Genomic DNA, 12,568 nt, shown 5'->3' with positions numbered 1-12,568 from the left:
GAATGTCATCTACATGCCTATGACCCCCAAATTCATATTTCTAACCCACAGTTCTCCTCTGAGCCCTAGATCCAACTGCTCACTCGGCATTTTCACTTAGACGTCTCAAAAGCTCCTCAAATACCTTATCCAAAAAACAGAACTCAAAACTGACCACCCTCAACAACTTATTTCTCTTCCAAGAGGTATGTAGTATCTTGGTGAAGGTACCACCTTTCAAACAAGGGCTGAATCCAAAAGCCTAGGGGCCATGCCTCATACCCAACACATCACCATGTCCTGTCAATTTTACCTGTTAGTTATCCCTCAACATTTTCTATCCCTGTTTCCCACTCTGTCACCTCCACCTCTGTCCACCTTACCCTCACAGCTCTTCTGTGGCTTCCTACTGCCTAGAGGACCTGGCATTCAAAGCCCTTCATAATTTGACTCCAATATAATTTTCTAGATGCACCTTCCAGAACTCTTCTCTCTCCACGTCCTTGTATCCTAGCCACAGTAAAGTATTCATTCTTATGCATAATAAAATTTTATACCTTTTGTCTTCATTCTTTATTATTCCTTCATTCTAGACTGTTGTTGCCTACTTTGTCCATATGTCAAACTCTACTTATTTTACAAGAGGCAGATCAAATATCTTCTCAATGAAATCTTTCTGCCTGCCTTTTTTCTCTGCCACTCTCTCCACTCTGTCAAACAAGTCACTAGTACTCCATCATGCTTTTGTAGCTTTTTGTACATACCACTAATATAGTACTTTCATATTGTAGTTCATGTTTATCAATTTCTATAATTCTGGATGGATTGTGAATTGCTCAAGAGCAGAGACAATGGCTTACCCATCTTTGTGTCATCCTGTCCCTTGGCACAGGGCCTAGGATGAGATAGGATCTCAATATATGTTTCCACAGCATATCTTCAAGACTCTTTGTTATAAGTGAATAAGATCCTAACTGGATCTGACACAAACATAAAAAAGAAATTTATTTGTCCACATAATAAAAAGTAGTAGAACTGCCAGGAGTAGAACTACCTCAAGCAGGTAGTAAATTAGAGTTTGAATGAGGTCATAAAATGTTTTTCCCACTCATCTCTTATCTGAGCTTTCCTTTCTGTGGGTTTTATTCTCAAACATCATATTAGTTCTAAACTATCATTCAAGGTTAAATTTCAGGAGTGTAGGGAGAACTTCTTTTCTCTCACTGTTTGCACAAAAATGCTGGGTCTGACCCTCAGGGGCCCAAATTGGGTTACATGGGTATTGCTAAACCCATCCCTGAGGTCAAAGTAAACCAATCCTATGATAGGCCAGAACTAAGCCATATAGCCATCACTGAGTTTGGGGTAGAAACAAAGACTAAGAATGGAGGATAGGGTAGCGATCTAGAGGAAAATCAAGGCCCTACTACCAAGATGCCAAGTTCTTAAAATAATAAGTGCACACGATTATTTTGGATAATTCTTGGGGAAAATTATCATTAGCTTTTCTTTCAAACAGAATTCTCAATGTTATCTCATTTATTTAAAATTCCGTAACATTTGAAATCTATCCCTAAAAACATTCTTGAGTTCTTAAGAGCCTTAGGATGACATTCATGAACATCCAGCATAATACCTAGCATATAGTGGCTGCTCGAGCAATAGATGTTAAATAAATAAAAGAATGATTTAAGAAATAACACAGTCTGCAAAATAATATTTAAAAGAATATATAGAAAATATCACACATAAATATATACATTAATCAGAACAAGTAAAACAGAGATCCGCTTTATGCTAAAGTGCAATTTATTATCAAGTGAACGAGTGGGACCCAACTTGTGCTTGCTTAAAGAAAAAATTTATAGATTTTCCCCCACTTCCTTTCTTTTATTTTCCTTTAAAAGAAAAGTTCAGAATATAGGTCATTGCTTTAAATTCCTGTCTTCACTTACTAAAATCAATGGTAATATGATCATGTATGAACCCAAATTATATTTCGGACTTATCTATATATTACAGAACTCATGGCCATGATTAAATCAGAGCCTGACACTACAGTAATGCTAACTACCAAGTAGAGTTCTGCCTGAGCTAAAAGCAATAATGCTATTTATTTTGGTCTTAAAGGGCAGAAATTTTTCTTACTAGTATCTCTGGTAAACCCACTCACCCAAGTGGATTGATTGCATGTTTGCTCTAATGCTTACATTGACCGCGAATGAGAGTTCGACAGGCTGTCAGTTCAAGGAGTTTATAAGATCCAAAGTCAAATCCACTGACAGAGAGTGAGCTCCTTGATTCCAGAGTCAATATTTTGTTCATTTCCTTGTCCCTTTGAAACAGGACACAATACCGACACAAAATTTTCTCAAGAAATAATTCTTAAACATGTATCTTAATCAATTACTATGTATCTCATGTTCTCTCTGCTGTTAAGCCTTCTTTTTAGGCACAATCCATTACTAAGAGAGGATATGGTGCCATCTTCTCACGCACATACAGCAACCAGGAAGCTTAGGGGGCAGAGGTGGGTTGGAGTGAACAAAGGACCAACTTTTAGATTATGTCAACTTGTCTTTATTTGAGGAAAAAAAAGGGGAACAGCAACTATTTTCTCTAAATTTATATCAATTTAAAGGTTAGTGAAGATAATAGAAACCAAATAAACCCACACACTCTGGTTTGGAGACTATCTTCACGAAGACCATTCTTTAGTTCACCAATAATCCTGATTTGCTAGGCAAAATGTTCAGGAACACTGATAGAGGGCAGTAAGATCAAAATTAAATGAATGTTTAGTAACTGCGTTAACCCTGAAAAATGAAGACAACTATACTTTAAATAACCATATCTTAAAACTGTATTTTAAAGGCTGCATCAGTATTTTAAAGCTTACTGGGGTGAACTTGAAGCTTCATCTGCGCGAGGACAAGACTCTTGTTTCAGTTCATTGTTCCTGAGAAGTGGCTTCTGTGGTTCGTCGTCTCTTCCTTTTAACATTTGTGTGCTTGATGTTTTCTTGGGTCTCTTTTACACTTAATCTCAATTAAATTACTTCAGGAGGTCGTGGGCGAATGTGGGGGTGTGAGGAGGGAAGGTTAACTTGGTAGTTGAATATATTCCATTTAGAATTTTACAAAACTCTCCAACCCCCAATCTCATATCAAACTCCCAGCATAGAAATCGCAGGGCACACTGTTGCTTTTCTTCCAACCTGCTCCTATGCATGAATCTAAAGATGGCAATGAGCTATGTAAATAAATAACTGCTGTTTGAAGAGTAAACTCATTTTTGCATAAGTTATTTACTTAACAAACCAAAGCTCCAGGATAAATATAATTATAATAAAATATACTCCAAGACAAGAAATAGGGATGAATCACCATTTACAAATTTGACAGAATAAGCATGGGCTTATTTGTCAGCTTATGCACGTGATTTGGCAGTTAATACTTTAGATTTCTTTTTGCTTAACTTGGGGTCTAAATTGATCAATTAATTATCTGCAATTCAACAGCTATCTCACAATATCAATATATATTTGTGCTGCTAGTCATAAAATGACTAGTGTTTCTGAAGGGTATTTTTCTGATAAATTTGAGAAGATATATTAAAGGCAAATTTACTCTTTAAACAAGTGCCTTAGTTCATGCAGTAGACAGCCCATACATGCTTATAGAATGGAAGACCTGCATCCCTAAAAGGAAAGCACGCATTAGCAATGCCTACCTTGCAGGTAATCAACAGCCATATCCGATACCTCGGTAGGTAGTCAATGAACTAAAATCAGATCAGGAAAGACAAAAAACAAACACAGCCTTAGCATGAATCCTAGGGTCTATGTTGGTCAAAGGCAGAAGCAGCAATCAGAGTTAAAAGCAGAATACCGAATAACTACCAAGCTTTGGAGCCCAACCCCTTCTTTCCTGGAAACGAGGTGGAGAGAAGAACAGAAAGGGTAGGAAATCTCATCCCACAAGTATTCATAGGAACACCATTACATGCACATCAACTAATACAGGGCCCAGGGTCATTTTGGGAACCCTGAATAAAACAAAACATTGGTCCCTCTGATTACTTGACTTGAATCCCAAAGAGGATCCATGAACCACCTGGGCCTTTGTAAGGATCCACAGAGGACTGTAGAGAGCTTAGAGTCTGAACTAGTCTCTGAACCTTAACTGGAAAAGCGACAGAAGTTCCATATCAAGGAGAGCTCTGCACTGCAGCTACTCAGCCCGACTCGCCTCCCCTCAGGACTCTACTTAGTCATTCCCACACTATTCACCATCAAGAACAGCCTTTGTTATTTTTTTCCTCTTACGGGTAACAGCTTTTAAAATCTTCATCTTTCTCTAAATTTACTGTTATTAAATAATAATTTGTTTCTCGCTCTTTTTTTTTTATTCATCACAGAAACACATAAGTGCCAGTCAGGGCTTCCAATAAGAATATTGAGAAAATTCCCACCAAAAGACATTTAAAAACCATTTTATTTAATCTGTGTAGACTTGTCCCGGTTAAGCATGTTGTGTCTGTTAGTATTTTTGAATTATTTAACTCATTCATGGTTCTCACCTCTTACTAACCACTTACTAACACCCCAGCTCTTACCACCACCACTGCCTTCTCAGACTACAAAGAGTCAGGAGTCCCTATGTTAGGGGTCGCTGGGCTAAAACAGCTACAAATTTGCTTAGGTCCAGAAAACCAGAGTAGTTCAGCTAAAGTGAATGTCACTATGAGGCATCACTTTACTGTGTTAATCTAGATATAAAAGGTAGTCCTTCTGGTGTGACAATTGATCACTTTAAATTGGCATCTAAGCTATGGCAAGTGCAAGGTCGCTCTTGTTCAGAGTCATGACACAACAAATCACAGGCAATACCCAAGAGACCTCATGAACTGACTGCTTTCTCACTCCTTCCACAGTCAAGGCGGGGCCCCTGCCTCATCCCTCCCAGCCTGAGGCCATGTCCTGGGATTCTCGCAGGAAGGGCAACCAGAGGCAGATCTTCTTGGGGCCAGCTGCTCCTCGGCCATGCCAATGGAACGAGCTTGGGATTTGGAGCGAGAAGATCTGGGTTCGAGTCCTGGCTGTGACCATAATGCCTACCAGAAATGAGGCCCTAAGACAATTAACATCAGCCAAAAGGAGCAATAAGAATCTCAGCCCAACCTCCCTATCTCGAACAGATGTCAGAAAGACCAAAATACCTAAGCTATTGACCTGCTCCATTTGATGTCTTGGAACATAAAAATCACTTGTCAATATACTTTGTCTCAACTTTATGTCATTTTGCCTTGTTTTCTTCCGGTACTCTTTTAGACAATTCAGTTTCTTCTGTAGATACATATTTATATTAACCTACTGTCATAGGGAACCATAGAAAAAGATGAGTGAGATGTTGTTTGAGAAGCGTGAGGTATTGACAGAGAAAAAAGGCAAGCGTGCCTTTTACTAAACAGATTAAAGTCTGAAAATTATCAGTGAGTCTCGAGCCGTAACAAAGAATGTTCTTTTACTATTTTCTCTCCCTTGCTCTCTCAGAACATACTGCTAATGTTTTCTGTGCCTGGGCTATTTTGAGCTTGGTTGTATTTCGGCATTTGTGTGACAGTGACAGTGTCAGAGTCACAGCCTGTCATTTCACATTCTGCTAGTGACACTGGATTTATTTTTCATTCCATTTCTAGAAAAAAAAAACTATCACTCTACTTCCGTGATTTGAAGCCATGGACAGAAAGCCATCCTCATGCCCTTGGTGCAGTTTAAAGAGAGCATCTCGTAACTCATTCCTTGATCACTTCACTGCTCACAGATCTCCCCTGATGTGAAAACATGCTGAAAGTGACAGGTTCCCGAAGCTGCCCCATCACAGATGCTCTGCCATGGATATGTGAATATTTGAAAAATGCATTGGATTTTAAATGTATTTAGAGCCAGAGTTTCAAAACTTAAGGAATACTTTTATTAAATTGTTTTATAATTTGAACATCCCTCTGATATTCTGGGGAGCTACAATTTTCTGAGAGTTCGGGTTGCTAGGAGGACTGTTAAGGCTAATTACCATGTCCCTAAGATATTTGTGAGGCATCTCTTTAGACATTTCTACAGAGGAAAGTTGTAAATGCTTTTATAGCACTCTAATCGGAGTGAACATACATCACAAGAGAACTGGCTTATTCCTGTTGACCAACTTCCTTTCATTTTCACAAGTTTCCTGATTTGGATGGTAAATTACATGGTTACCCTACCTTTGATATAAATCATTCTATAAGTCCACCCTGAGAGAGAAATGAAAGACAAACAGTTAATTAAACACAGATATCTAGTAATAGAGTGAAAACTTCATTGGCAAGAAGCTGTAGCTTTTTTCTTGTGAAATCTACTTACAAAGATTATATAAAATTGCTTTCTATCTTTTCTTTCCAAAATGCTGCAATGGAGTGCACCTTAACTTGGCCTTGAGCCCCAAAATGAAGAAAAAATCCTGTATACCCCAGACAGGTTCACCCAGTACTAAGGGTGCTTCCAGGAAAGAGAGAGAGGGACTATAGATTTTGTTTTCTGAAGAGCACTCCAACCACCCAAAATACATTGGGACAACCATTAGGTGCAATGAAAAAGAGAAAAGTACATATATGAAGACAGGCAAAAATTACTAATTGTTAAGCATTCACAACCTTTTTCTTTAGCTTGCAACCACAGGGGGAAAAAGGAGAGAAGGAGTTAGGGGGAGAGGGTAGAAAATAGAGAGTAGATAGGGGGCAAAAGTGACTATAGGAATAAAAAGGAAGGAATTTAGGAAGGGAAAGGGAGATTTGGAGGGAAGGAGTGAAGAGTCACAAAAGCTAGGTTTGGTTACTGAATGTGTGCAAAAGAAAGTTCAGGGGATATGTTGCTTTGGATGCCTCTGAAAGCAGTAACAGAAATCCAAGTTAAAAGTACCTTCAAAAAAAGTGGAAGTTTTATCGTCACACTGAAATTCCAAAGCAGGGAGGCAGGGTTGGCTAATTCAGATTCCACAGTCTCTTCCAGACTTCAATCTTGTGCTCTGCCATCCATGTCAATTGATGTGTTTTGGCAACTAGCCAGCTCAGACTGCTTCCCTCATGTTTCTGCAGAAGCAGCTTTGTTTCTTCCCACGTGTCGTCTTTTTAATCAACAAAACCCTTTTTAGAAGATTCCCAGCAGAGTCCCTCTCATTATATTGGGCAGAATTGCATTTTATAGCCATGCTTAAACCATCCCCTAGCAAGGAAAAGAGAACCACCATATGGCTTAGATCAACCATAATTCACCCACCTGGCATTCAAGATAAGGCTCACCTCTAACCCATGGTGCCAAGGTGGAGGGTGGATTTCTGTTAGAAAGGAAGAAGAGGAATAAGGAATGTTTGGTATGTCTTATGGACAGAATTGTGTCCCCCCAAAACTTATGTTGGACTCCTAACCCCTATTACCTCAGAATGTAACTATAGTTGGTCTTTAAAAGGTAATTAACATAAAATCAGGTCACATGGGTGGGCCCTATCCCAATATGACTGGTGTTTTTAGAAGAAGAGGAGAGTACGAAAGACACATACTACTGACATCACACAAAAAAAGAGAGAGAACCAGACATCATTACCTCTTACCAGAAGTATACAACACTACATCCAATAAAGAATCTTGGCCCCACCACAAAATGAATATTGAACCTGAAGTTAACCAAGACCTAGACGACCAATTGAAAGAAATAGAGAGAACAGAGGACACATTTGTCCTGGAGATGCAGTCAGCATCTTTATATGACAAACATCTCTGGAACAATGGACTTTCCAGGACATGGGAATTTCAGTACTAACACAGGGGAAGTCACATGGACAAGCTTGTCACTCTAGCCATCTCTTCAGCAAACAAATTCCAAGCAAAAAAGAAGAGATAGAGAGGAAACCTAAACTTTTAAAATACTTAGACATATCAGCCAATCATAATGGGGACCTTATTCTGAATAAATTAATGAGCTATTAAAAAAAACCTTTGTGAGGCAAGCATGTGTTGATAATTTTTCAGTGTAATAGTATTGTTGTTGTGTTTTTTTAGTAGAGTGAATCCTCTTTTGGAGATATATAACTGAAATATCTATAGATAAAATTAAATGAAGTTTGAACTTTGCTTCAGAATAAAATGGGAGGAGGAAAACTGAGTGGGGCGGGATGAAACAGCACGGATCAAGAGTGGACGGTTTTGAAACGAGGTGTTGGGCTTATCATATTCTGTCTAATCTGTCCAAGTCTGAAGTTTCCCATAATAAGAAAAAGTTTCTTCTAAAGATTTTTTTTCCTACATATTAAGAATACACTCTACCACATAGTCTTCTCTTCAGAGACTGAATAAATATCTGAAATCATGTATTTGTTTTTGGGCTGTTCCTTCAAAGGCAGCTGGGCCAAAAGGCAACCCTGATTATATGGAAATTATACTTGAAAAAGTACATAAGATGATAACCAGGACAGAATGGGGTCCTGGGAATTTATCCTATTTTATTTATTCCAGAAAAGCTTAATAAAGGAGGTGAGATTTCAGCAGCTGCTTGAATGAAGGATGCAAGTCCTATTAATAATAGTTTGCCTTCCTATTAGCCTGCTGTGCTCCTAGTTAATACCATTATTAATTCCATTTAGGAAGCAAACATTCTGGTATATTAAAAATTCTTTCTTAAAATAATGAGCAATTTTCTTTGCAAATAATAGTCTTCAAAAAATTACCCCCAAAGTGTGTTTTGCATGATATTAGTAAGGGATCTGTCAAATAAATTAAGGAATCACTGAATTACAGAATACTGGGCAGTACTTTTCATACTTTGCACAGGTGAGTATGCACTGTGAATCTCTGACAGAACATGCAGTTAAGCCTCTATCCTACAGATTCTAAAGGGAATAGTGTTTCATGACACACACTGACTTATTTCCAAGATTATGTATTTCTTAACTAATCAAAGTCAAAGCTAGCTCGAAGTGACCATATTTCTGACTAAATCAATCTGGACAATATATTGAAAGGAGAGTATGTATAAACATAAATTAGCACAGCCAAGGAGAAATTTAGGGCTCACAATCTCTACAACTCTCAGGCTGAACTCCAGGTAATGAGAGTTCCTTTTCTCACCATTGTTGCTAGACTTGTCCAATGCCTGCTCCATTCCAGATACTGTGCTAAATGTTTTGAATAGATTATGTCATTTAATCCTCACGGCAACCCTTTAATTTGAGTAATGCTAACTCATTTCAACAGACTAGGAAACTGTGCCTTGAAGATATCAAGCAGCTTGCCCTAAACTTTCCACCTAGTAAATGGCGAAGCTGAGATTCTCCCAGATCCAACCCCATGCTTTCTTCTAACTCTGTTACTTGAGGATTCACCCACCAGCTCAATTCTTAAATACTCCAAATCCCCATTTTCCTGATGCAAGCATTTTATAGCAGCAGGGCAATTTTTCCTGAAACATTTCAGGAGCGGAAATCCAGATTTTTTCCATAACACTGAATGCTCTGAATCAAGCTATGACTGTCCCAACTGACCATTTTAAAAGCACCCTAAAGCACACACATAAAGCTTTCCATCTTAGCCATTTTAAGTGTACACTTCAGTACTATTAAGTATATTGTGCTGTGAAACAGATCTCCAGAATTTTTTCATCTTGCAAAACTGAAATTCTATACCCATTAAACAACTCTTTCCCCTCTCCCCTGAACCCTTTTCAACCACTATTCTACTTTGTTTCTATGAATTTGACTGCTCTAGGTAAACTCATATAAGTAGAATCATCTAGTGTTTGTCTTTTTGTGACTAGCTTATTTCAATTACTATGATGTCTTCAAGATTCATCCACATCGTAGCATGTCATAAGGTTTCCTTCCTATTTAAGTTTGACTAACAATCTATTGCATGTCTATACCGCATTTTGTTTTTTCATTCATTTGCTGGTGGACATTTGGGTAGCTTCCACTCCTTGGCTATTGTGAATAATGTTCTATGGACGTGGATGTGCAAATATCTCTTCAAATCCTGCTTTCAGTTCTTTTGGATATATACTCAGAAGTGGAAATGTTGGATCAAATAGTAGTCCTAGTTTCAATTTTTTGAAGAACCGCCATAATGTTTTGCATAGCAGTAGTTCCATTTTATAGTTCTACCAACAGTACACAAGGGGTCCAATTTCTGCATATCCTCACAAATACCTGTTCTTTTTTTTTTTTTTTTTTTAAATAGTGGCCAACCTAATGGGTGTGAGTTGATATGGTGGTTTTGCATTTCTCTAATGATTACTGATGTTGAGCATCTTTTCATGTACTTATTGGCCATTTATATGTCATCTTCAGAGAAATGTCTATTCAAGTCCTTTGCTCATTTTTAAATAAGGTTATTTTGTTGTTGTTCAGTAGTAGAAGTTTTTTTATATCTTTTGGATATTAACCCATTATCAGATATATGATTTGCAATTAATTTCCTCCATTCTGTAGTCTGCCTTTTCACTCTGCTAACTGTGTCCTTTAATGAACAGAAATTAGGTTTGAAATGTCTATTTTTGCTTTGTTGCCTGAGCTTTTGGTGTCATATCCAGGAAAGAATTGTCAAATCCAATGTGATGACGTTTTTACCCCATGTTTTGTTGTAAGCAGTTTTATAGTTTGGGGACTTATGTTTAGATCTTTAATCCATTTTGAGTTAATTTTGGTATACAGTATTTTTAAAAAGGTACAACTTCATTCTTTGCATGTGGATATCCCTGCACCCTTTCTTGAGGGAGCCATTTCAAAATTGTTTCCTTTACATATTCAGAAGTTAATGCTGAGTTTGGTTCTTACTTGTATTTAGGGTATACTGTCAGATCTTCTCAAGGAACAGAGTGTGGGTTTTTCTTTGACATTTCTGAGGTCATCTGCACGGTTTAGCCCAGACTTTAAAGGACAGAAGATGTGTTGGTACCTAGAAGCAGTCTTCTAGTTCACAAAGGATTTAAAAACAAAAAATAAAAAAACACAAAAAAACATTTGAATCCTATCTCTCCCTTACATCCTCTAGAGAAAGTCAGGGGGGAAAGCATTTTACCTTAGGTCAGGAGACACTTTGGATTAGAGACTATGTAAAATATACTTCAAAGAAAATTCTGTCACAAATGTGTACCTGGTAACATCTTTTGAAACAGACTTCATCACTGATTTTTTACGAAAGATAAGAGTGTCCTCTGAGGTATTCAACAAGGAGGAAGACCACACTAAGAATTCCTATTTATGTAAATTTACTTTGCAAGGCTTTCCTGAAAAACTAATGGACATTTAAGTTGTTTGAAGTTCTTTGCTATATCAAATACTGGGATAATAAAGTTTTATTATATCCCTGCATTGCCTGACTTTTTATACAAACATAATCACATCTATAAATTTAACTCCACTTTAAAAATCATAATTTTAATCTTAAATCAAAAAGAAAAGCAATGTGTATTCATTACAAATTTGAAAAACACATTAAAGCATAACTGAAGAAGTTAAAATGACCCACAAACCCTCCATTCAGGGATACCCATTCTTAACATTTTGTCTTATTTCATTCTAGTCAAATAAGAACCTAGACAATGGTGATTGGCAGGTAGATACATAATACACGTGTAGTACCTCTTTCATCTTTACAAAGTCAGAATATACTATTATATACGTGTACTATTTTCTTTTTACTTAACATATGACCATCTTCCTGTGTTACTCTAGATTCTTTGCAAACATAGTTAATGTCTGAATTGGAACATAAAATTTCTATGATTATTTTCTTACTATTTATCATCTAGGAAATTTTCAGTTTTTAGGTTTTATAAAACACTGTGATCTTTGAACCTTAACATGTGTTCATATCCAATGTTATTACTTTAAATCAAAAGCCTAGGAGTAAAATTTCTGGATCAGAAAATGGGGAAAATTTTAAGGATTTTGATATACCTTATCAAATTATTTTCTAGAAAAATTACACTTGTTCTTATTTATACTCTCACCTACTGTATGGAAAAGCTCCATTCTAGCTTGCCCTCTCGTGCTCTAGGTATAATTATTATTTTAAAATTTAATAGGTAGAAAATAGTATTTACAGCTCACCTATGAATACGTGGGATTTACAGGCAGTCAGAAATCTGTGTAACTTTTGACTCTCCTAAAACTTAAGTACAGTCACCCCTCAGCATCAAGGGCACAGGTTCCAAGACTCCTGCGGACACCAAAATCCACACATGTACAAGGCCCTTATGTAAATTGGCATAGAACAATGCATAGTATTTGTTTTTTAATTACTTTTATTTCCAGTAGTTAACCATTTTTTTCATATGTAGATGAATCAATTAAATCTCTTTACCAATTTTCTGCTCACATTTTTGACTATTTTTCTACTGGTTTAAATTGTTTTTAAAATTAATAAAACTTTATTACCTATAGGACTGAGTCCTAATCATTTCATATCTTATGGAGATTTTCCCTTATCCCTTGCCACTCCTCACTACCCAGACTTCCTCATATACAGTTTATTTCCACCATACTAAGTTTTTTGCCATTATACA

At 37.0% G+C, this 12,568-nt stretch overlaps 1 protein-coding gene across 2 annotated transcripts in view; it reads right to left on the bottom strand.

Annotated features, from left to right (window-relative positions):
* The window catches only part of PDE11A (phosphodiesterase 11A), a 312,968-nt gene that overhangs the window by 222,054 nt on the left and 78,346 nt on the right, over window positions 1-12,568 (bottom strand). The window contains exon 3 of one of the 2 annotated variants that reach the window (XM_016152596.2): window positions 3,712-3,762. The exons of the other annotated variant lie outside the window; for it this stretch is intronic. Coding sequence (XP_016008082.2) covers window positions 3,712-3,762 — 51 coding nt within the window. The remainder of the gene's footprint in view (window positions 1-3,711; window positions 3,763-12,568) is intronic. 2 annotated transcript variants of the gene reach the window in all.

The sequence above is a fragment of the Rousettus aegyptiacus genome, unplaced genomic scaffold, assembly GCF_014176215.1.
Source record: "Rousettus aegyptiacus isolate mRouAeg1 unplaced genomic scaffold, mRouAeg1.p scaffold_m13_p_2, whole genome shotgun sequence".
Lineage (NCBI taxonomy): Eukaryota > Metazoa > Chordata > Mammalia > Chiroptera > Pteropodidae > Rousettus > Rousettus aegyptiacus.
Note: the sequence above shows the minus strand (reverse complement) of the source record. Positions and strands in the feature narration are given on the sequence as shown.